Here is a 26,296-nt window from a genome sequence, read left to right on the forward strand (position 1 = left end):
TTGAAAACGATGGATAAAACTAAAATTAAAAAAAAAAACTCAATGCTATTCACCATTTGAATGCGCTTAATTTCCGTTAGTGAGCTTCTTCTCAAATTTCAAATAATGGTTTCCGCTAGTCGCGCACAGATGGCGCTAGCAGCACAAACAAGATTTCTTGCGTTCGAACAGATGTCGCGCTCTTGACGTCTGCAGAAAATCACTATGAGCCGTTTGTTGATCACAATACACCTAACTTTTATTACCCTTATAAAACAAAACCAAATATGAGTTTTTAAGTAATTATCAAATATATTTCCACAAAAAAAAATGTTTTAAAATCACTTGCGTTTGCATTTGCTCTAACTCAAAAGTTAGTATCCTACTGTGCGTTCACTACTACCCTCTAAACTGCATCATGAACGTTGGTATACACTTTCATTAGCATTCCCCACATTCGTCCCGATACCCAGTCCGAACTGATGCCGAGCTTCTCCGCTAGCGCAAGCCGCTTGAACCGCTTTAGTAGTCGCGACTTCTTATCTTGCGCCAGTCGGTACACAAGGAACGTTTTCCTCCGCATCCGGACGTCTATCGGCTGCCCAGGCGTAAAGCGTTCGTGTTCGGCTGATAAGCTGCAATCGAACCACCACCAGCTCGGTTCCGGAGAGCCACGGATTCCGTCAAGATTCAGTGACTACCACTGAGCCATTATCGCACGCTTGGATGCGTTCGATCGCAAAAGAAACCGCAGTCAGCAGGGCTTTTGTTTCATCTTGCTCCAGCTACAAGCGCAGCCAGCGGTTTCAGTGCAGTGTAACGTTTGATCCACAGCTACATTTGCAGTTGCAGTCAAGTGGTGACAAATTAAATTATCGCAAACGCAAACGCAACGGTTGGCTGTATTGGTGCTGTATCCCACATTCCTTTGCGCAATTGGCCTGTCGCTGGTGATGTTTGTGTTTGTCATCAACAGTCACACAATTAAAGATGACTTACTAGTGTAAACACGAGGTTGTGTGGAATAAAAAATTAAACAACACCAGGAACCTAAGTAGTAGTGTTCTATCGAGATCGGCGTATGTTCTATCAAGTGTGCGCAGGCAGTGCGATCACTCCAGTTGTTACACGATTTTTTGTAGTGCAAAACCATTTAAAAAAAAACCCCAAAAAAATCCTCATCATACAGTTCACTTTGAGTAATGGACCCGGTTGCGACAGTGTCACAGTTGGTTGCCATAGTAAAGGCGCTCTTTTCACGAGTTTTCGGGCGTATCCGGCGGTGGTGGCATCGACGCAATTACAACCGGCTTTCCCCGCTGGACGATGGCATCATACCGAGTAAGTACCCCTCAACCCCGTAGGTTGCTATGCATAAGTGATAAGTGATTTCAGTTTTTGCTCCACATTTTAACCCAGAAGGCATTTAGGTTTCGTTGCTCATAATCATACCAACGGGCGAAAGCAACCCAGCGGTGTGTTTTGCGTGTGTGCTGTTATTTATATTTCGGTCACTAAGGTGCAAGAAACCCCCTGAACGAGCGTGTGCGTGTGTGCTCGAGAGCGGAAGAGAGAGAGAGAGAGGGAGCGAGATTTGTTTTACAGAGCGCAGGCGCACTTTACGCCGGGTGTCCGTGAGTGTGGAGAAAGCAAAACAAAATCAGCTGTTCACGAGCTGTACGCTGTGCCGGGATTGCGAGAAACGTTTGACTCCGGAACGAACGTCCGATGAATCGAAGTCATTCGTATAACAGATTGATATCGGTACGATACTAAAATTTTAAACTGACGCATACATTTTTCATGCCGAATGGCAAACAAAGGAACTATTTATTGTTCACAAAGAAGGCTTTCGGTGCCTGAAAGCTTTGAGCTTAACATAACATCGATACAATGACAACCGCTTTTGCTATGGAATAAGTTTGGAGTGTTTTGTGAAGGATGAATATAAATTTCTTTCCTATTTTAGTGGTGGTTTTATGTTTTCGTTGTTGAGGAGGTAAAGTTAGAGTTCAATAATTGCACTTTTGTTTTACATACGATCTAAAAATATCTACCCTGGATAGTTGATCGTTAGTTTGACTAACAAGTTTGCGTTTGTACGAAAAACCCAGTGTGGAAAAACGTGTCAACTAAAAAGCACAATTTATGGTTATAAAAATGTTGCGGCAACATTTGGCTCATGGCAACACGTAAGAATATACAATTTTTTCTTTCAAAACATGTTCTGGCAAATGATCAGAAAAATTGCTTAAAATTAAATCGCGATTATATGATGTCCCGTTTGAATTTTTAAAGCGTCATAAAGGATTTTTAAAGTGTCATAACAAATATATACGTGAAACAAAGCGATTTGTTTGTCATACTAAAATATATTCCCACAACATGGCTTTTACTATTGACGATGCCTGGACATTTTAGTTATAAGATTATCTTAGAGCTGCATACGAACCTAGTATTCTCATTGCTGGGATAATACCTGAAAATAAGACCCAGAATAGAGAATATAACAGCAGCTTCTTAAGCCGCGGGACAATGGGACTTTTCCAAGCCGAGAAAACATTCTCAATCACTCATTATGGTTTTTTAGGTCTCCAAAACTAGTTCTCAAACGCGAGCCCGTGACCGTCGTCACTTATTATCATCGAAGAGAAAATAATACAATATTTTCAAGCTTTATTGATTATGTTGATGATGATGATGATGATGATGATGATGAGTCTCACCTCTTACCCTAACACCGGTTCCTAGCATCCTTTACGTAGGTCGCCAAGAACCATTTGGAACCATTTTGGATCCGGCGCACTACTTATCAGAACACGACTGCAACATGCATATGGCCAGTTCTACTAGTGCCAATGGTTGGGTCTACGGCACTACCTTCCGAAGCAGGTGACCCCTAATGTATCTGGAATTGACCACTTGAAATCATCAATGAGTGAATCTTGTTGTGATCTCCCAGACCGTGTGCAAACTGTAAATTCCCCTAAATAGATCCCGAATTTCCTCTTTTAAGCGCGCGCGTCTCAAACCTAAGATGACTCTTTTTTAAATTTAAATTCTCATTTATATAAAGAAAAATATATAATCATCATCATCAAGATTTGGAGTTTTTAATAGGGAAAAAGGATTTGGTCGCACATGTTTATAACCCTAGCCAAGCTATAGCATTGAAAACAATATGCAACGTAGTTACCCACAAGCGTATAGAACAATGACTCAATTTTGCAGATAGCCGATTGTTGCATCGTCAACGTTCTCAACGGTTCTCAAAAGTCTCTCAAGTAGAGTTTGTGCCGATTCCACAAACGTTGAGAACGCAGTTTTCTGAAATGCACTGATGAGTGCCTGAGAAAATGATCGTTGAGAAAGTTTCTCAAGCCCCGGGGCTTTAGTCTCCAACCGTGCAAAACCAATATGTACTGTTTTTAGGCCGGATTAAAAAAGGAAGCAGTTTCAGGACATTCATGGGCAAGATAGCAGTTCCAGGAATGGAATGGAGGTAAAGGTACGGGATCTGTTCCAGGAGTGGGATTTGAGATCAGTTCCAAGAACGGTAGGGGCTCAATGTTAATTCTGGCATGGATTGGAGATTCGTTGCACGACCAGTACGGGTTTGGGAGCAATTCTAGGATCGGTATAGGGTCGAGATCCATTCCAGGGCTGGCATAGCATCAGGTGCAGTACTAAGACCGCTATCAGCTTCAGGATCTATATGGGATTGTAATGTACCTCAGAAGCACTATGGAACCAATAGCAGAACCAGTATGATTTTGATACAGTTTCCAGGAGCTGTTTTAGAAAAAAATCCAGCACGAGTATGGGTCATGTGTTTTTACCGTTTGTTGGAAAATAATTGTGAAAAAACGAAAGACTGAAATATTTGTATTGTGTGCCTAGTGACGTTTTATCTTATGTTGTTGTAGCTTAAGTTATAATATACTTACACATATTACATATACACACATAACCTTCCAACATCACATCATACACTTGATCCAGTTTTAAAACATCCTTAAGATGAAATATAGAACATCAGCAAAAATCCTATTTTTCTTCAACAAGGTGTTGGCAAAGAAAAATATATAATTATCTCCTTATATCTCAAAGAATGCTGGCATATAATGTTCTAGTGATATCCATTTTATAAACTTCAAATTAAACATCGAGTGCGTCACTCAATATTCCACCCAGCAACCTTTCACAGCAGTAAAACACACACTTAAACAATGAAACCTTCCATTATAAAAACCAAAATCAAAATCATCCTCCCATTTACGATCGATAGCTACCGATACTCTCGCAATAAAAATCATATTTTGAAGTTCCCTATTCTTAATGGAAATATTTATAATTTACCTACGAATGCGCAACCCAACCTGCACTACCCTTGCGGTGTGCGGTGCTTGCGTAGCGTGACGTACCGACAACAGGAGAGATTTTTTTGTTGCTTTTTCATTTGAGCACTGGCTGAACCCGCCCGACATAAAATCAATTCATTCCCGCCGACCCGCACGATCGTAAATAGTTCATACGTTTCGTGCGAGTCAAAACACGGAACGGAAAAAAATCATCATCCGACAAGCGCTTCCACTAACTGTCAGTCAACCTTGGCGTGGAACTGGGTTCGGGTTGTTACGGTTTGGAGTGAGCCTGGAAACTCTGCCCGCCCAAAAAAAATGCCACTTCCGTGTGTCGACAAACAGAAGCGTTGTGAGCGTCGCTTTCGGCCAATGCTTAATGCATGCAAGCTCCACCAAAATCATCACATTAAGTGTACTATTGGAAAATTGTAGGTTCTCGAACGTATTATCAATATTGAAGCTGGCGCAAACACGTTAATCTATATAAATTACACATTTTTAAAATAGTTTCTCCTCGCACAATAAATGCCACCCTTGGTTATCGTTGCCTGCTACATTTCATCTACATTTCACTGCCAGCACACGTACACTGCGTACAATGTTGATTCGGCTGCGTTCTACGGCCAGCGATAAACACAATCTGCTGGAATATATGGCTGGATCATAAAAATATCACACCCAAAACAACAGCCATCCGACGACAAAGTAAAGCAAACGATGCCAAACGCATACTGCCACAATGTATTTGGAGCTATTTGTTTCCCTGGGAAAACGAACCGTCCCGCCAATGTTAGGTCAACATTGACCTACAGTAACGTGTCCGGGTGACTCATCCATCCTTTTACCGGCATCACTCACGACATGCAGATTGCGTGTTGCATGCATTACTACTTGCTGGATCATAAAGCAAAGTGAGAGTGACACCATTAGCTTGCAATTTTCCCAAAACAGTGTTATGATGTGCATAATTCGCAAACATAAAAGAAAGGGGAAATCATACCCCCTTCAGGCTGTCATCTAGCTCGCCAGTAAAGCTCATCAGTACGCTGAAGCTATCAGAGTCATAGCAAATGACCTACTCATCAGTAACGTCTCCTTTTGCTTTGGTATTGCTATCACGAAGCTAGTGACAGCTTCGGGAAACAGATCCATTAGATTGTCTAAAAGGGAAGACACACACACACACACAAATACATTAAAGGATACTTTTCTACTTTCCCCCGATTTTTCTAACTATATTACACTATCCTTGGCAGGTGTTCCAGCCGAGGTGTGGCACCTTTGCTTTGCTAGAACATTTTCCAACCCTAACCTTGTCAGTAGCCAACCGACAAAAAACTGCAAGGTGTGCCTGTTATCAAAGACCATCCTCACTGGCCATTAACTCGCGAACATTAAAACCAGGTTGATGGTTGCATTTCACCAACCCAGAGCAAGAATAAGCAGCACGAAACTCCCTGCCCTACCTTTCATCGGACCTAAGCTAGACGACGGACCTGTCATCTCGGCTGACAGCTTTGATCCTGTGGGAAATGGGCCGTGCTGGCCTACACAGCGCCGCGACAACGATATCGATTACCGCTGTAACATTATGTTTGGATTATGTCTTCTCGCTTGGTGGTGATTTGATTACACCCCTATTGTCACCATGCGTGCGTGACACTGGATGATCAGAATGCCTGGGGAACCGTCCCGCGGTTTAGGGAACTAATCACACTGTCTTATCACCCTGGTTTCATCACCGGGATTGGGTTTGGTGGGGGTAACATTTGACCAAATCTCATCAAATTGAAGTGTTGTCACTGGGTTGGATTCGGTACTAGTCCATTCATGCAGAAAAGTAATGCAATTGGGACTATTTATTAAGGAAAGCTCATCGTCAGCGTATGAAAAATCTAGATCGTACATAACTCAAATAAAACATACCTCAAATTACTATTAGAAGAAAATTTGCTTGCTTGGCATAAGCCACAAAAACTTGAATAGCCGTCAAGTATTGTATTTTCATCACAATATTGTTTCAGCTCTTCCACATGATTTTCATCACGCCTGAAGCTGGATTGAGTCTGACAGTTCTTTGTGGTATGTTGAAAATCATGTGATGAAATTTGAAATTTCATTTTGAAACAAATACACCATTTGACAGCTGTTGAAAAATGAATTGATAGTGGTGAATAATTATGTGTACATTTGAAAGTGACTTAGAAACCCCTATACAGCCTTTCCCCGAGTTCAAGAAGAAGTCGAATATCACGTTTTACAGCCTAAATATACTTAATATATAAATAATTATTTTTGGTTATTTCTGTCATTACTGATTGTACTGATTTGACAGAGAAAATTGTACTGAATTGACATATGAACAGGTAAAAACTAAAAAAAAACATGTAACTCAGATAAATACTGTAATTGAATGAAGTATTTTACAATAAATTTAAATTAATTTATAATTGTGCAGTATTTTGTCATGAAGATTCAAACCCGTTTGAAACGATATTTTTACTTAGTAAAAATATTAAAATACATTTTCAAAACGAATACATAAAATTCAAAAATAGACCTCAAGACCTTCAAAATAGACCTTTTGTATCAAAAATACTAAACAAAATATTGAATTTATTCCATGTGAAAGGTTGAAATTTCGGCTTAAACCATCACATAATAGATGCATACTTTTAGGAGCTATGAAGATACAAAAACAATATTTATTTACAGTTATTTGATGTATGATTTTGTATGATTAAACTACTGGTGCTTCTCTCCTTAATGATATTTATTATAACTTCATTTAAAAAAATATATTATTCATAAAATTACTTAACAAACCCCTTAAAAAATACATTGCATATATTTAGGCGCCAAAAAAGATTGGTAATAAGAATATCTAATTAAAAAAAGATTTTTTTATAAAATTTCATAGTTGAAACGATACATTACTTTTTTAAATTTCGTTAAATATGTATCATTCTTTCCCACAATTAATACAATTGCAACAATTTAGCTTTTAATCATTTAGCTTTTTAATCAATCGATGCTTTCTTGCCACTTCTAATAACACACAACCCCTAGGAGGATTGAGCAATGGACACATCGAAGGAACAGTCGAAGACACTGTGAATCGTGCCGACTCAATCGCCAAATATTTGTGTCGTAAATCGCGGGCACCAATCGCGGCACCATTCTGAACGCACCCCTCAAATACCGGAATTAAACAATCTTCCGTTCCGAACGCGTCGACTTCTTCGAAAAGAGAGCAAAAGAAAATAAAATGGGAGTGAGCCATCGAAACAATCCCCTTCGAAAGGCGCACAGAAAATGCCCGCTCCCGATCATTATCGCGTTAACATATTGCGCTTTTTATGACCCAGAATTCCACGCAACCACCAACACGAGTCGTAAGGTTTATTTTCTCTCATCAGCCCCATCTCCCGTGATAAGGAACGCCTAATGGGGAAAGCTTTCATTTCGCTAATCGATTCCGCTAACCAGCGCTGCTGCGCGACGGCCGACAGTGAGCCGTAGTGGGTTGGAGTGGAGTTTTTCCAACCCACTGTTCACGTTCCCCTATATTTGATTTCATTTTGGGAGAGTGGGCTACAAAAACGAAATAACAAAAATAAAACCCCCTAAGGGAACAAAACCTAACCCGTCCAGGCTCGTGATTGTTTCATCTCTAATCCAGTTGCCCGGCGGGATGGCGGATGCCAGAGCTATCATTTAATTGCCGCATGGTAACCAACTTTTTGTCGCTCCCTCTTTTTTAGCACCCCGTGACAGTTTAAGCTGCATCGTGAGCAAAATGCAATTTATATTATCCCATCCTGTAGATCGCTGTTTGTTTTCGGTGAAGTGAGGTACTCGGTAAGGGTTGTTTTTGTTTTTGGCCACCTTCTACAGCAACAAACACAAAACAGGCAAACAGGCAAGCAGCCATGCAGCTGGAAAGTTTAGTCATTTGTCGTGACCTTATCTTGCTGCAGAGGTGCATTAAACAGCTTCGAACGAAGCTGCACACGCGGAGGAGCAAATTTGCAGTGCATAAAAGCTCATCTGTTCGTGTGGAGTTTATCGTTCGGGAGGAGGGATATTATTTTTCGGAATAAACGCTCTCCGCCTAGCACATAGCAGCTGGGAAAACTCTGCACTGCCACTTATTTCGTGTGCTGCGCTTTAAATTGTCTTTAAAGTGTGTGTGTGTTTCTGTATTTCGGCAGCCCACGAAGACGACGAATGAACGAACCGATTCAGCACTTTGAGCATATATTTTCTGCTGACAACAATGGTATAAATAAATAATTTATAGTTTCTTGAACGCTCTCCAAGTCCAGAGTGAAAGCGGACGAGCAGTGACATCTAAACCGATTTCCAAGCCATTAGAATCTACCAACGGCAAACGAACAGGAGGGGGAAAAAAGAAAGAAAAAAAGAAAACTTGCCTAAAAAACTAAAATCAAAGACTAGACTTTTCTCTTCAATGTTCAATGGTTCAATGTTTTGCCAAGATAGGTCTAAACAAACAGCCCTCCCCCGGTTCGGCGTGGGTTTGAGAAAATGTTGGAAGAAGACGATGCTTTCCTCCTTTTAAACCCCCTTTCTAGAACCATTATTTAGTTAACATCCCTTCGTTTGCATAATCTTTTATGGACACAGTTCATCTACATAAGAAAATGCTCTGCGAGATTCTAGAAATATTGCTGTAAACCAAAACTTCTCCGGATGTAGAGGAAATGTGGCTGAAATACCAAAGCTTTATTGCCCCGGTCAAATTGAGTTATTGAGAGCAACCGATGAAGGATGAACTGTACCCTTCGTTTGCTTATTAGCGTAATGGTTTTTTAATCATATAAGAAACTAAGAGTTTTAGAATTTTACTATATGATTTGAACAAAATTTCAAAATATTCATGAAAGAAGAAACTTTTAAAAAGACACATCAGAACATTGAAAGCTTTTGTAACACTCATGTTTTAATAAGGTCATTTTTTCAAATGTTTTATTCGGTCATGTCGTTTTTATGTCAAACATAACCATTTTTTTATTTATTTCTGATTTGGTTGGTGCTATATTGGTAATTTGCGTTTCAATTGCTTCCTTTGCCTGTATGATTTTTTTCTTATTAGCTTATGTGATTAAATCTTATATTTATATTTAAGCTTATATTTAATCTTAATTTAATTGTTTCTTACTTTTTAATTTCAACATAAATAATATGTTTTAAACGATTCGGCCTTTTTGGACCGTTCTTCCTGAATAAAAAAATTAAAATATTTTATACAAAAACTGTATGTGTGTCTATAGTACTATGAAAAGCCTCAACAGCAAATTTCTTTCGCGAACCTAGGGGACCTGTCCGTTACCAGGCACTATGAACGAAAGCTTTTTTCATAAACTTATGGCAAATATACATAAAATGGGGTTTTGTGCGAGACGATAATTTTTAATAAAAGATAACTTTTTTTTGTAAATTTCGTGCCTATTTCACTAACACAAGTCGTTCCGAAACACTTGCACACACGCGCCCGCCGATGGACACCTTGCACCGGGGGCCGGTTTTTAATTAATTTTCTATTTCAAATTTCATCACCACCTAATGGTATAAATATTTACTCACCGAAACACACACACACCCCCAGCCGAGCGTTTGGGCCGTTCCTTTCGTTCGACCGTGGAGGCGCATGGTACGCCCACGCCGAGCGTAAGGTGGCCTCGTCTGCTGGTAGGTACAACTTCATGCCATCCAGCTCCACACTACCGGCTCCAAACCACGTCTCCACGTCCAATGCAGCGAAGCAGCTACGAGGCAAAATAAAATTGTCTATTATTCATCATTTCCGGCAATCATCTGGTGTGGCTGAGCATGTGCCACCCGCCCCGTGATAGTAGCGCCCAAAGATGCGGCCGGGTAAAGTGCAGCTCGCCGCCGAGAGTCGTAAAGGCTGGCGTCATAAAATGCGTCCTCGTCCTCGTGGCGTCGTCGGTTGGTTTCCTTCTGGCCCCGAGCATAGTTTGCTCACCACCCACTATCACGCCCCAAAACCCCACGCCCAGCGAAAGCTGGGTGCGCGAAGGGCCCGGGGGGTATGATTTGGTTTGCGTTGGTTTTGTTTTATTCTGCTGCCGGGTGTTCCACGTGCTGATGACATTTAAAGAAAAAGCTGCTTTGAAAATCGAGCCCAAAACATCCGCCCTTTACTGGCCCGGGGCGAGATTTCCGAAAGGGGGAGGAAACACCCCAAACAAGGTGGAAGGAAACATTATACCAACGCTCAATGGACACCGCCACCAACCGGGTACACCCTACGGCGGTAAACACACCAGCCAGTTGGTCCATTGGCCACAACACAACACAATGCACACAGCCAAACGCAACTTTGCTCGAGGGAGTTAAAGGGAGACTTTCCCAATTATTGTACAGCGCCGACTTACACCCCGTCGTGGGGTGTCCGTCCGTCCAAACGACGTTATGATAATCAACTTCATTCAAGTTAAAGCTGCTCAATGAAAGCTGCCGATCGCTTGGTTTGGTGCGACATTGTCCTTGTTGGGGGGTTTTTTGCTCCGTTTGCCAGCCCCGAAATTGGATGTGGTACCGAATGAGTGCCATTTTGTGGCCAGCGGGGAGACTGTGCTGATGGAGGGATGGTTTGCCCTGTGGTAGCAAAATAAGACCACCGCACACACACACACTGGTAGTGCTAGTGGCGATCAAACGATACCGAACCGGAGCATGGTTTTAATCCATCTTGTTCTCATTCTCGTTGCTTTTTCTCTCCTTTCGTTCTTTGATTTCGCTATCCAGCTGGTTTAGTGGTGCTAACAAGGTGTTGAGAAGGTTTAGAAAATGTTTATTTGCCTTCCCGAGCGGGGAAGATTGTATCGTTTAACTACAGTTTTGTTTCAAGTGCATACTTTTAGGCGTTTCAATAAATTTCGTTTAAATTGCATAAGCTCAGGCGTATTCTATATACCACCCTGAATGGTATGCATATCGCCTTACATTGTGAGCTGTGTATTAATTTTTCTAGTTTATTTTAGTTGTATTTTCTCATGTGTCTACGAAGAAAACCTAAGAAATGGTGAATGAGCTCTTAAGAACACTTTGCTGTTTTAATTTGCAACCATTCTATGACTGTTCTTCTTTTTATTTTTCTTTATTTCTTGCTCGGTGTAGTTTGATTAATAATTTATTTTATTTTTTATAACTTTTTGTCTTAATTTATACAAAGGTTCACTTTTCCAATCATTTTTCAAAATCAATTTGATTATGTCTAATGTTTTAAAAGGGTTTTTCTGCTAACCAATAAAGCTCTTTGAAGCAATACACAAAATAATTTACCAACGTATAGGCAATTGCAACACACACACACCCAATCTTCCCTTGCCCCAAAAAAGAACCAAAAGGCGGTGGCTTTAAAAAAAAATCTAAACATGAAAAAGCACCCCAAACCACCGCAACGAACTGTGGAAACTGCTACCCCAATCGACGATATAAACAAAAATAAATCCCACCGACCCTCCAATGCCTATCGTTCGTTCGCCTGACGGCGTCCTTCGGCAATTCGGCATTCGAACGTACGGCGGTGGGCGACCACGATTTCAACCAAACCACGTGGACCTGCGACCGTACTCGGGCTTTCCCACAATTCTCTCTATCTCTCTCGTTGCCTCGTTTCTTCATTTCGCTTTTTATTTTATTTCATTTCCCTTCGCACGTATGCGAATCCTTCTTCTGGTGGAGTCGGTGCGATTGAAGTGTGTAGTGCCGAGTAGAAGTAAAACCGAAAAAATATTTCCAAAAAAAAACTGCTCCAAAACACAAACACAGTGCAGTGACATGATGCCGAGCAACGAGAACATCGAGCGTCCGACTTTTTCCCGGCGACTTTTCTGTGTCACAACCGGGGGCGGGCTGGAGGTTATGCCTGGCTTTCGCTCGGTTCCTCTCCCTCTGTCTCTTTCTCTCTCTCTCCCGCTCATCTTCGGCTAGCTCACCCAAGATCGAAGAGACCGCACCGCACCCCCAGCAAGGACGCAAGCAAACCAGGTCGAAGGTAGGCAGGTCGATTCGCGCGCCCGCTCGGATGCCCGAACGGGGACGCACCAACACATGCGCACCGCTCGCACCGTGCGGCGGATGTACCCCGGTTTGCCCGGACACGGCAACGGAGAGTTCGGCTTTCGCGTGTGCAAGCGAATTTGTCGAACGCAGGGACGAACCGCAAGATCAGTTGCCGCAGGAAGCTCGGCCCGTGACAATCGAAAAACAATACGCGCTCCCGCGCCGTGCTCGCTTCGGCCACGCTCACGTGAAAGCGGGGCCCCGGGGAGAAAACCCGGGAAAACCATAACGCGCTTTTGTTCCGCGAACGGAAGGCGAAAGGAACGAACCAAAAGAAGGAGGAAAAAAGAACGAAAGTTCCGAGTTCAAGCTACCAAAAAAATCCACCAAAACAGCAAGCATAAGGTGTGCGTGAATTTGCGTGTGCGTGAAGGATAAAAGCAAAACAATGTAAATCGTGGATAGCTGGGTGACTTCGAATGTGATGAAATTGGAAAACGAAAACGGCAAACGCCCAACAGTGAGCTTTCGTGGTTAGTGAGCAAAACTCCCGACAAGAAAACAAACCAAACAACCAAATCAATTCACCGCCAAAAGTGCCCACCCGTGAAAAATTGGGAAATAACCCGCGTTCCTAAACGCGGCTGATAAGTTAACAGGCACACATGGGCACACAGCAGCCCCGGTGCCAGCTGCCCCTCAACCGTGAAAGGATACGGTGAGCCAATTTTATAAGCACATCGTGCCGTCGTGCCTCCAGCAGCAGCAGCAGCAGCAGCAGCAAACGTAATGTGTTCCAATGCGCTAAACCATGGAAATGGTGCGGGCGGATGGGAATGAAAAATTATGTCCTGCACCCCGGGGGGCGGTAACGGTGGAAACGGTGCGCGCGGTTGGGAATGATTGCTAGTAGGTCGAGCCTCCACGTGTGATGCTGCTATTTCTAGTAGTGTTGGTGTGTGAAAGTGTGTTAAAAAAAGTTGTGCACAAGTGTTAGATTATGCGTGTGAGATGCTAAGAAGTGTAAGGAAGTGAAGTGTGTTAGAAATTAAGATAAATTATTAAGGTCGCTTTATGTTTCGAGTTTTCTATTCAATAAGTAATAGCTTTATTCAAACTCTATTTTATTTTAGACAATTTTTTAACTTTATTATTTCTATTTATTATTTCTCATTATTCAATTTATCATGGCATTATTCACACAAAACATCCAAAAATTCAATCCAAATTCCAAACTACCAGATCAGCACTGCCTTGTTAGTCTTCTTATTTAATACTTAACGAGCTGCCATCAATTTCCCTTTTTGAAATATACCTTTTTAGTCAGAAAATAAATAATTTACTGACCAAAAAATAATAAAAAATATCCAAATAAAACAGAAAATAAACAAATAACAGACGCAAAAAGTGACGTACATCAGTTAATAATTTTATTATTATTATTATTATTATTATTTTGTTTGTAATTTGAGCTCACAATGAGTTGTTCCTAGTAGTGTTTCGACTGAAATTTATCCTTTTTTTGTCCTATTAATAACAATTTCCGCCATTCAAGTGAAGCAAACACATGAAGAATAATAGCAAGTAACAACACACTCACTCAAATGCATAATCTTGACCGCAAATAATCGTTAATCCCAAACTACCACCCGCACCAGTGAGAAAATCACTTGCTGAAAGAGAAATTAAGGCCAAAACCACTTTAAATCCACCCTCGCGCAGATGCATCAAAAACGCGGCTGCCAGCCCATTTTAACAACATCTTGCCACGGTTTTGCGGTCGTTCGCGATAGCAGATCTGCTCCATCTCGCGTTAAAGGGGGACGTTGCAAAAAAACAACACTTCTACCCCTTGCGTTGCCTCCACCAACCACCCAACGGCACCGCATTTTAGATGTTTGTTAGGGAAAATCTGTCCATCACCTTCTGAACTCATCGTCGAAACCGAGCAGCGAACCGAACGTAAGGATCGGCTTAAAGTTATTTTCGTATTGTCCCGACCGCCTCCCCCAATGCCGATCAAAACTATCGCATCGCTAAAACCAAACACCATGCACCCCGACCCGGCCGGGGCGCTTTTTCATCGACGGATTTGTGTCGAGGAATTCATATTGAACGTGCCCTGCGCGCGGATCCCCAGTACTGCATCCAGCGTTGACCCCACCCGCTGACTTACTTTTCCCACTGCCCACGGTGTGACGGGCGGGTAATATTTTTTGCGCCAATTGTAAACCATTTGGCACGTGCTGTGGCAAGCAGGGCGAATAGTAGTAAATACGCCAACATTCCATCGTAAAATTTCCACCGTGACTGACCGTGAGCGCGAGTGAGTGTCGCTGCAAGATGAATCTCTGTTGCTGGCCCCGAGCTGCATCGGTCCGAAGAAATGCGTTCGGCGTATGATTGACGGCGAACCGAACGAACCATTTGAAATGCATGTTAATGAGGTTGAAAATAAAAAAGGCATTCGCTGATACTGTTAGAATTATTCTGTCCTATGCCCTTTGAAATATCAATTTTTTAAAGCAAGCCAGGTGATTGCTAATTAAGATTTAAAACATGATAAAAATGCAACAAAACAAATGAGACTTCCCTTTTTTTCATTATTCACGCTTTACCCGCCTGGCTCGATCGATTGATCGGTTTAAAATCGGCTGACATTTCCACCAAACGTTGTGACCGATTTTGCCCTTTCTGCTACCATTCCACCAGTTAAAAGCATGTACATAAATTGTATCGAGCCCACGGTACATTGGTACATGTACATAATGCTTGGCCAATTTATTATCCACTTCCACTGGCACGTTTCATCGCACGTTTATCGAAACAAAACCGCTTCCTCCTTTCCCCAGCGCTCTACCGATTCCAACCTGAGGCTGATATTGATCGCTTAAACCTTAAGACGCTCTGCCTTTCCCCTGGTGCGTCGTATGTCTCCAATGGAACGGAACGGAATCATCGAAAGGCTAAGAAAGAGTAAATATACAAAAAAAAAATGCCAACAACGTAGCGATTTGGTCTTCGGTGTTATTTATTCTATCGTAAGCCCAGTTGTGGAAACATAAGCCAAACCACCGAAGGGAGTAAATAAGTTTATAATGAACCCGCGGTTACCGTGGATTGGCGGGCTTGTTTTATCTTTATTCAAATTCAACGCTCACGTTACAGTGGCCTCCACCGACAAAGGTGAGCTAGATAAGCCGGAACGAATCGAACGAAGACGAACGAAGCAGTGGGTGCTGAAGAAGGCTTGTCACATAAAAATGAACCAAATCTTTGGACTAAATGAATATTTAAGGTCAATTAGAAAATAATCTAATCCCGCGACAGTTTGTTAACAGCTTAACCGAAGTATGGAGTATGGAGGAGGTGGAAGAGAGGATCTTCAATTTATCTAATTAAAATTATTACATTGACACTTGTTTGAGATGATTGTTGGTAGAGTCAGCAAACAAGAATAATCCGACTAGAATCTTGATTAAAATGTTGAAAACATTGTTTTTCCAATTCTATAAAACTTTAAATCCCTGTTGAATCAAGTTGGAAATTTGATGTATTCCTTTTAATACACTCAATTACACAGTTGAACAAAGAGGACAATTTGGATAAAATGGAGTGAGTGGTGCAAACCGCCTAAAAGTATGCTAAATGCATAACGAGGCTGTGGTACTAGCTAGTATTTTGAGCCTATTAAAGGTAAATTAAACTGATTAAGGTAAAAAAAAAAGCAATGCAATGAATTAATAAAACACAAAAAACGCAAACACTACCTAAGCTTTTGTTTTCCAGCACACAGTCCGCAAACGACCTTCCTTTCCAGCAAAAAATAAAGGAAAAAAAAAACAAAATCACATCAAGCCCGATTTCATTCCTACCCATTCATGGGAAGAGTCCCTGTTGTTCTTGTATTGTTGTTTTGCTGCAAAAATATGCTCGCTTTCCATTAAATATGGCAGCCGGCACGAGCCTAAACATTCTAACATTAGGCTGACGGTGTCACGTTAATGCGCGGACGGTGGAAAATTTAACGATTCTTAGTCACACTTCGTTATGCTGTGCTGTTTTTCCCACTTCCTTCCTTCAAAAATTTCACGCATTTCGTCCTAATTTTGTGGAGCGTTTTTTCCTTTCTTTCTGTAACGCACTACACCTAAAAGTTCCAAACAAACACACACGCCAGTACTCTCCCGGAAAGCGCACCGGAACACGCGGCTGGACTTCCGCTTTGCTTTAATAAGGGCGGCATCGAGCGGGCAAGCTTTCCCCTCGGCTGCTGGCCGAAAAGGAGCAAAGTGTTGTGCGATTTTATTGCTGTTTTATTTTTGACCAAAAATCCGTGCCAACCGCGTGTCCGCGGGAAATGGGCCGGCGGAGGCATGCCGTGCTGGCGATATTTATTGGTACGATTGGTTGTGTTTTTATCGTTTTGGCTACGTTGTTCTTTTTTTCGCTTTTTGTTTTGTTTTGTTTGGACGGCGAGTGAGTGTAAAGGAAGTTATTATGCTTGTTAATACCTCCGCAGGGTAGAGCATAAATTTCGATCTAATTATCGGTGTGCAGCCAAGGTTTTTGACTTTTATTTTGACACTTGAACACGAGTTTCACTAACGACAAAGCATTAAACGATCGCAAACATGCAGTGTGTTACTTATTCTTACCAGATTTTTTTTCGATGATTTTTCATGTGCTGAGCTTATAATTATAAGTATTTTTTTAGCTTGTTATGTAGTTTTTAATGATATTACTTGATCTGTGTTTATGATGGATAGACGCCTTAAAGTATGCAAAATATTTATTAAAACATGCTTTATGCGTTTGATATTTCAAAAGTAAATAAGAAGTCTAGAATTATAGAGAAATAGTACCAAAACACACGAGCAGCGACCCATAAGGAAAAAAATAAATATTTACTTTGCATACATTTAGGCGCTCTTCAACGTACCAAAATATCACCATTCTAGAGGCAACGAGAGATTGTATATAATTAGACCGGACAAATATTATCATTTTGTTGATCGAAAGCAACAAAACCAAACAAAGAGTGAACTATCAAAAGTGCATTTAACAGCAACGTATCAGCATCACTGCCAAGACCAAGACAAACGAGCGTCGGCAAACGTGTTAAAGTTTTCTGCTTCCAACGATTGTCCCACGCAATGCTGCCTGAACCAACCTCGAACCCCTACCGCTGTCCGTGGTCGGTGCGGCCAAAGACCGTCCACATCCGGGTGAGCGGTTGCCGTGCGTGCAACACCAACCGAAACCGAGTTGCGCAATCAAATTAACCCTCTAAACTCTGACGCCACTCCTCCCACCCAACAACCCGACCGGATGTGGGGTCGGTTCGCGGTACGCCAGAAACGACAGCCACAAAACGGAAGCAGCAGCCCGTACAGCCTCAGTGGTGCCTCAGTGTCAAGCGTGAACGATGCGCAAAAGCCCGAACAGCCTGTCGCCCATTGCGATCCTACCGAACACGCCGCCGCCGGCGCGTATCTTCGCCCAGCCGGAAACACCCACGACACCGCTAACGGATGGCGCCCACTCGCCGACCGAACCGAACGGGGGGCGCCCGGTGGTGGTCGAGCTGCCGACACCGCTCGCGCGCCCGTCTTCCATCCGCAGTGGTTCCGGGTCGGGGCCACAGCTACGCTTCAGCAGCCTGCTCGATCCGGGCGACATTACGCCCATCACGTCGCCCCTGCCGAGCGTCACGTCCGGCATGGCGGATGGGTCGATCTACACGATCTTCGGCGGGGAAGGCTCGAGCGTTGGGCGGCGCCGCAGCTCCCAGCTCCTGCCCAACAGTACCAGCAATGGTAGTGCCACCAGTGCCACACCGGCATCGGCCGGCGCCGGTTTGCTGCCGACGACCAACGGGTCGGCCGTGAACTGTAGCAGTATTAGCACGAGCCTCAGCCAGCCCGCCCCGGCTACCAGTGTCAGTGCCTCCCAAGCCAACAGTGCCAGCGCCAAGTCGCGCTCCCGCCGCTCGTCCGAGCTGTCGCAGCAGAACTCGATGAAGTCGCACGCGTCCGCCGGCTCGCGCAAACGCAGCTCCCAGGCTCACATCGAGCTGAACGGGCCGCCGGTTCGCGATCGGCCGCGCTGTCTCAAGTCGTCGTTCTTGAGGCGCAAGTGCAAAGAGTACGCAGGTAGGTGGGTTTTTCGGGCGGGGATACAATTTTAACTGGGCAAACAAAAAATAAGCGAGTTTGTGTAAAGTAAACTTAACGATTCCAGTAAGATATGGTACTTTCAGGCATTGTAGACTATTTTATATAGTTGATTGGAGTTCAAAACGTTGTTAAGAGACAAAAACATTGTTTTTAAAACGCTACCATTTAAATTTGTTACATTAGTGGGGAAAGGACAACTATTAATGATACGTAATTTATGGATAATTCCTAGCCAAATCCAATCTTACATGAACCGGAACTTTTATCCATAGATATTTCAATATTTATAAAATATTTTAATGCTTTAATAGTGTTTCTAAATTCTTCTTCTTTTTGGGCTCAAAAAACGTTGTCGGTCAAGGCCTGCCTGTACCCAATAGCTGATTTGACTCTCAGTGACTTACGGATTACGCATAGCAAAATAGTCAGTCCTACGTATGGCGGCACGGTCCATTCGGGGCTTGAACCCATGACAGGCATGTGTACAAATTGACGACTGTACCACCGGGTCAAAGTTTATTATTCAAAGTAACTCTAATTCACTGCGACTTAACAACTTAGTAGACAGATATGTCATACCAATTGCATATCTTTAGGCGTTTTTTTCAATTTTCAGATTCGTTTTTAATTTTTAAAGGTCTATTTTTTGCAATATGACTGAAATTCCCCTAAAATGGAAGTGTTTCAATAATGTTACATCAAATTTAATTTGAACACACCACCTAGGTCTTCCTGTAATTTAACAGCAAAAAGTTAATATTATCCTACCAAATACATTGCTGCTATGTATCGTTCATATTGATCAGCAGATGTTGCACGGTGCCTTTATAACCATGCCTTCATACCCCAAATTCAAGTCAAACGAACAATGAAATCTCGAAAACGTAGGGTTAACTTTCTCTGCTAACTCTTTTTTATTGAACATTTTCTTAGAACCTCCACTCTCCACACGCATTGCTACGGAATGGCCATAAAATGGTAAAACAGTTTTCCCGTTTCCTGGAAAAATAAAGTTTCCACTCTTTCAACCTTCTCTAAACGAAATCTTTAAGCATAGAAACACACATACAAACACACACACACATACACACACACACACACACACAAACAAGATGCTCTGACACACTTGTTTACCTCGTTTTGACGCATTAATGAACTCGTACGCCCTAGAACCTTGCATCCTTTTTTTCGAGAGGACAGTACATGACACCGATGTCCCTGCCCTTCCGATGCTCACATTCAGGGACGTTTGGGAACGATGCGAAGCACACTGCTGAAACGGCTGATAAGAGATCCTGCTGATGGCGAGAAAAGCTTACTCGCAACGCAAACGAAGGGAAAAAGCATCCCAAGCCGAGAAAAAGCATTGTGTAGTATGTGATGCTGAGGATGTGATGAGGATAGCAACATAAGCGTCTTATTTTTCTGCCCTTTTCCGCACAATGCAGGAAGGTTTTCGCACTTTCTGCTGAATTAATCTTCCCTTATAATGGCTTGCTGGTTGGCAAGCTGGTTCGTTAATCAGCAGGTTGACATTGAGACTTTTATGATGTAGCATATTAGGTGAGTTGTGCTACAAATATTGCTACAAACTTGCTGTTTGGCTCATGTAGTTCTGATGTAAAATATATGTTTTAGTGTGCTACAATTGTTTGTTACACATCGATAAACATTTACACCAAATTCATGGATTCACACACACACACGGTGAACAACAATAGAAAATAAATCTACAAACCAACACACAAATTGCCAGAAGGTGCAGATGCGCTAAATTATCGCCGAGTGCATATTCTGCTGAAATGCATGCAAGGCTAACATCAACGAGGACAAACAAAAAGGGGCGGAACACCCACGAGCAAAAGTACAAATGCAAACATCCTTTCCCGGGACGGGTTTTGCTTTGGAGCGATTTATGGAAAAGGCTTTTTGAACTCAACAAAAAAAATATACCACTCCAAAGTACGACAAGCCTGTTTCCGCAGCTGTGCTTCTACGCCTCCCGCATCCGTGGTGTGAAGAAAAAGTATGCACTCGAAAACCGAAATACTTTAACATTCTACCGCGTACACCAGCTACCCTTCGTCATACACGCTCTCGGGAAAGCGCTCAGTCGACGGAAAACACGTCCAACATGTTTTCACTGCAACTGCACCGGTTCCGAGTGCGCCGAGTAGCTCGACGGCTGTGGCAAGTTTTATGTTTCGCTTTCGGCGTACAAGAGCAATGCAGCAAATCTCGACATTGAGTAGGTATCGAGCAGCGGTGTCGGTTTTTGATCGATATTTATTAAATTCTGTTCCGTTTTGCGCTTCTGCGAAATATCGGGCGGACGAACAGGGGGGCCATTCTGCCAGTTCGGAAAGTGGTAGTACCACGAAATAGTGCAGCAAGGCTTTATCGCTTCAGCGATGAAACGGAACAACAGTATTTAAAAGGTCAATTATTTGGTTTTGTTTTTTATTATGCTTTTTAACTCGTTTTTTTGTGTTTTTAACTATTCAGTTCATTTCGTGTAATTATGTTCGTGTAATTATTCATCAATTGATAACGCAATTAAATGCGATACGTTTAACTATACAAAACGATTTATTACAATGTGTTCTCCATAATCTGTTGTGTCTTTTTCAAAATGCATCCTTACATACGAAATCAAACTTTATCATTAGTTTTTAATGCTATTAAAAACAAGAACCACTCTGCAGGGTGTAATTATACTTAGAGGAAATCTGTTCAACAAGTTAATGAATGGTGTAATAATCTCGTATTTGATGGGATCTTGATGTTAAGTATTACTGGATACATTCATTTAATAAGAAAATAAAATTTAAAAAAATATTTATATCTGCACCACAGTTTAAACTTTATTTATATTAAATAAGATAACATTTTATCCGTTTTACTGGACTTTCATGTATTTCACATTTATCAACTAAGCTTTATTCTTGCATTACCGTATACGATATTTATCGAATACTTTTTAAACAAATATCCAGCATACGCCATACATGCATACTTTTAGGCGCTGTATCAAACGGCAAATACTTTCGCCTAAAGTTATGCAATGTATTTGAATTTTATTTACTATACCTTTAAGCATTTCAGTTCAGCGATAAAAACCAACTATTGATGCAAAACATACCAGTAAATATGAGTGTAATGATATTCCCTAAACAAATCATGAGTGTCATTACAATGTGCATGCAGCTACTAATAACAACGCCTAATTTCATCCAGCAATTAATCAATTTGCAATTTGCAAACATTTCAATCTTATTCATCGCATTGCGCCGCCTCTATCTCTTCCTTTCGTGTTGGTGCCAGATTTCACACATAAAGTTAGTTTCTATAGTAAAGTCAAACTAACGCAAAAGAAGTACTCGTTCGTGCTTTCGTCAGTAATGTTTTCTGCCATCCGTCCAGCAGGCAGTGACCAAAAAAGGGATAAAAAACGAAAGGATACACATTTAATTTATGCCCAAATGTCATGCTATGGCACACCGCACAGGCGTGATAATGTTCCACTTCCAGTTGTGCCTGTCCGCCAAGACGGGGAAAGAAACATCACCGGAACAACTTAAACGTTCTGACAGGACAACTTGCTCTTCGCTTGTCGCGTGAGGTGCACTGACACAGAGCAACAACAGCAAAAAAACAAGTCCCCCTCTTGTTTTTGACATTTACCTCCACGGCACACCTTGCCAGCCGTGCAGGAAAGCATGACACGTGCGAAAATGGCAAATTATGACATTCACACTAAATCATCGTGCACATATCAGGCGGGGGAATTGGTCCATCGACACACAAACACACACCCACACCCCAACTTCTGGTGGCCGTACAAAACTATCAGTAAAGTCCCGCGCTGGCATTCGGTGGCCGGTCCCATGGATGGACTCCAATTTCCGGAACAAAGCGCACTCGATCATGTTCATCCTGTCTGCTGCGGTTGATGAAGTGCCATCGCCCTTACCTGGTATGCTTTGGGCTACCCCCAAGGGAGCTGGTCGGTGGTGGTAATGGTGGAGCAAAACTTCACCGAATACCAGCGCAAATTGATGCGCTCCCGTGTTTGGCTGCGTATGTGGAATGAAGGGCGTTTGTCGTGCGCGAACGGTGGGGTCCGTTTTGTTGTGTGCCGTGTGCCTCAATGGGTAAATTTATTACGACTACTAAAACGATGACATTACGTTTACGTTGGTTTACCTGATGGGTTTAGCTTTATTCTTTATTTTACGCCCTTTTAAATTAATATAAATCAAACCAGAACCAACAAAATAGATATTGAAGTTAACGCAATAAACAAGAAAATCAACTGCAACAATCTTTGTATACCTATGACATCCAAGTTCTGGAATGGCCAGAGGAAAAAATAAAAACATATTTAGAGCAGAGTCACACATCATTATACAAAATTTCTCAATACATCCGTTGGCATTGTAATTCATCGCATGGAATTCAAATTGCTTTGTTGCTCCAGTTTTTCAAATATCCACATAACATTCAATTTAATTATTCAATGTAAAATACTATTTGCAATCTTCGATATAGTGTGATTGGTTATTTTTGTCGGTTTTATTGGTTGCTTGTTTGCCGTGTTTTGTCTTCTTTTTATAAGAATTTAGCCAACCACCATTCCTCCAGTTGAGTGTTCGCCGTTTTAATTCAAACGTATGCAAAAAATATGATAAAATTACAAAATCGCACGAGAAAAAAACAATGCAATTCCCAGTCAACGTCTACGGTCGGGCCGAGTTATCGCAAAGACGCCTAAAGTTATGTAAAATATTTGCTCATTTAGCATACAGATTAGAGTATGGGGCAAAAGTAAACAGTTTCCTTCAGCGAACAGCTCTTCTAGCGCCTTTAAAAAATAAATGTTACCTTTTTGTTTGAGTGTTTTACCTTACAATTTTTTAACAAAACTTTATAAGGAAGATTTAAACATTACTTCATTGTATTTCAACAACAAAATTCTATCGAAAGCAGTAGACGATAGATATTATGCTAGATCAAATAGTTGGTTTAGCATGAAACATCACTTAAGTTTCTTTTTGTTGTTCTAGATTGATCAAATTGATTCAAATGCCGTATCAACGGAGCCTTCCATACGCAGCACTGTCTATCGTGCTATGGGCAAATCAATCAGGTCACAAAAAGTCAAGCCCAGCAGGCAAATACTAAATAAGAATAAACTAGGAGGATAATTTGAACAATATTTCTTCTTATTTACTACAATATTCTAAGATTGTTCAACAACAAACAATTAAACTAGATATTTCAAATTTTCAACTATCAACATTGATAGACGAAATAACAAAGTTCATGCGAGTTAATCCTCTTAAGAACATTCCAGTTTAAAGCCAAAAGCGCCTAAGTTTATCTATTTAGTTTCAAATATCAAAACAATTACCCTAAAAAACGTTTAACATCAGATACTAAACGATCGTAAACGTAGAACACATAATTTCGTTTGTAAATCACATCAAATTCCTGTTAAAATCAATATCCACCGCACAAAGTTGTCATTTCATAAAGCCTCTTTCCTTGGGTTCATCATACTCCCCCCTGGAGGTGACAGTTTCCAACCAGTGTAGACCCTCCACTCACACAAACGCTCAAAAAAAGCAACACGTACTTCAGTGAGCAAACCCGGAAGTAAATTGATTTACTTTGTGCTGTTGCTCGAGCGGTTTCTGAGGATTTTTTCGAAAAAGAGGTTAACTGTGGTGTTGTAGCGCACTAGGAAATCGTGGAGCCTTAACAGGGTTAGGATGTCTTCGGGACCAAATCAAAGAAAAGAGCGCTTTGATGACGTATTGTATTTCATCGCCCATTGCCGTTCCGTAATTGGGCCACCGCTAATGTATTGTTATGTCGAAATTTGACGACAAATGTCTATCAAGCGAGTCGAAGAGTATGTGTGTGAGAGAGAGAGAGAGAGAGAGAGAGAGAGAGAGAGAAAAAATCCACGGAAAGATGCTTGTTCAGAACAAGAACAAAATGTATTTTCATAGGTAAGGTTTCACCCTGTTTGTACAGATGGATGCTCTGGTTCTTTCGTGTGTAGCAAACGAAGTCTCATAGACACGTTGTTCAGGAACCTTACATATGCTGTTGAAGCATTTTATTCATACTGCTTCTATTTTTGAGCACTGGAAGGGCAACACATTATAAATATGCACATCCATGTGTGACTTTTTCCATCCCCCAAGAACAGAACCACCACTTCCTATTTCGGCAACCGGGCACATGAAATTAATCCTGTTCATCCACATCATCCTGCTGCTGTTTGCAGTGGCCTTCGCGCAAAAGCTTCAAGCCAAACTTTCGACCGTAGTTGGAGTTTATGCGGCAGTCCAGCACGCACTGGTTCGAATACGTCTTCAGATCCGTGCCGCAGACAGGTCGGTACGATCGGGGGCAGCCGCAAGGACCTGCACTAGCGCTCAGCACCAGGGCCAGCACACCGAACACCATCAGATTAATGTAGGACAAGAAACGCATCTTCACTTGTAGGTTTTTTTTTATGAGAAACGACACCCAACAGTACTGGAACAGCTTTCCACGCTTTGAGTTTTTCTTTGCACGTGTTAGATAAAGCACAAACACTTTCTGATAAGAGATCTCGCACGATACTGCGATGTGCTGCCGGATTTGGGAGCAATTTTATTCTTTATCGCAAACACTTTGGACGAGGGGCTTTTTTTGGCAAAGTTTGTGTGTGTGTATGAGTTTGTATGTGTGCGTGTAATCAAAAACAAAAATGATACCAAACACAAGTTGAGTCATGTACGTTCTTGGGGAGTTCAGAATAGGATCAACACATTCGTAAAATGATAACAAGATGAAATTGATGATTGGAATTGTTTGTTTGAGATTGCTTTGCAAACGCATGCGTCTGTTAGTGTGTGTTTCTTGTTGGAAGTGTTCTAGCGCCTGAGCATAATTAGTCATCATACCATTTTTAAACATTGCTTAAATTGTGGAGAATTCTGCTTAGGAACTATTAAGGAACTCTTTCATATGATTCCTATAATTAAGTGGATTCAAACCAATACCATTCCTTATGAATAGAAACATAACTGGGAATGGTTTTTTTTCAACAGGTTCAACATGGTTAATAGTCCTTCATAAACCATAATGGTCATCATTTTGATTCAATGTTACATTCTGCAGCATGGTATATTCTGCAGGTTAATTTGTTTTAACACCATTTATTCACAGTGTTGTTTCGTAAAAAAAACAATACCAGTTAGACGTTATCCATGAATTAATAAGATACGTTTCATTTCGTTAAAATTTGAGAAAATTCTCCTTACGAGAAGTAAGAGAGGAAAGGAAAGAATGTGATTGTATCACAAATGCATAAATGATGAGGGGTTTCTTCCAGCGTTACATATTGTTACAAGATGATAAGAGAGGTGATAAAAACGCAGTTAAAGCGTTACGTAATTCATAGATAACACCTAAGTATCTAAAAACCTATTAAGCTATGGGGCGGCACCGTGGTACAGTCGTCATGGGTTCAAACCTAGAATGGACCGTCTCCCCGTAGCAAGGATTAACTATCCGACTGTGTGGTAATGAATTATGTCTTAAAAGCCTGTTATAGGCCAGCATGTCCGCGTCAGGACGTTATGCCAAATAGCAGATGAACCTAAGTATCGTATTGAAAAGACAAAGCATACATATCGAATAATTTAACTAACTTTT

At 41.6% G+C, this 26,296-nt stretch overlaps 2 protein-coding genes across 13 annotated transcripts in view; one reads left to right on the forward strand and one right to left on the reverse strand.

Annotated features, from left to right (window-relative positions):
- The first annotated feature begins 508 nt into the window (after window positions 1-508).
- The window catches only part of LOC1278339 (probable phospholipid-transporting ATPase IA), a 66,571-nt gene continuing 40,783 nt past the window's right edge, over window positions 509-26,296 (forward strand). For 7 of the 12 annotated variants that reach the window (XM_061653983.1, XM_061653982.1, XM_061653981.1 and 4 more), the window contains exons 1-2: window positions 9,890-13,424; window positions 17,328-18,556. In XM_061653983.1, coding sequence (XP_061509967.1) covers window positions 17,830-18,556 — 727 coding nt within the window. In that variant the 5' untranslated portion in view covers window positions 9,890-13,424; window positions 17,328-17,829. Of the gene's footprint in view, window positions 1,321-9,889; window positions 13,425-17,327; window positions 18,557-26,296 lie in introns of those variants that run through there. The other 5 variants (XM_061653997.1, XM_061653993.1, XM_061653989.1 and 2 more) reach the window with 1 other exon arrangement.
- LOC1278373 (trypsin inhibitor ClTI-1) lies at window positions 24,673-25,234 on the reverse strand. Its single transcript, XM_317819.5, has one exon. The coding sequence runs from the start codon at window positions 25,085-25,087 to the stop codon at window positions 24,839-24,841; it is 249 nt and encodes an 82-aa protein (XP_317819.5). The 5' UTR covers window positions 25,088-25,234; the 3' UTR covers window positions 24,673-24,838.

The sequence above is a fragment of the Anopheles gambiae genome, chromosome 3, assembly GCF_943734735.2.
Source record: "Anopheles gambiae chromosome 3, idAnoGambNW_F1_1, whole genome shotgun sequence".
NCBI lineage: Eukaryota > Metazoa > Arthropoda > Insecta > Diptera > Culicidae > Anopheles > Anopheles gambiae.

Bases quoted from the DNA above. Each gene is read 5' to 3' on its own strand.
- LOC1278373 (XM_317819.5), bottom strand. From the start codon at position 25,087: ATGCGTTTCTTGTCCTACATTAATCTGATGGTGTTCGGTGTGCTGGCC.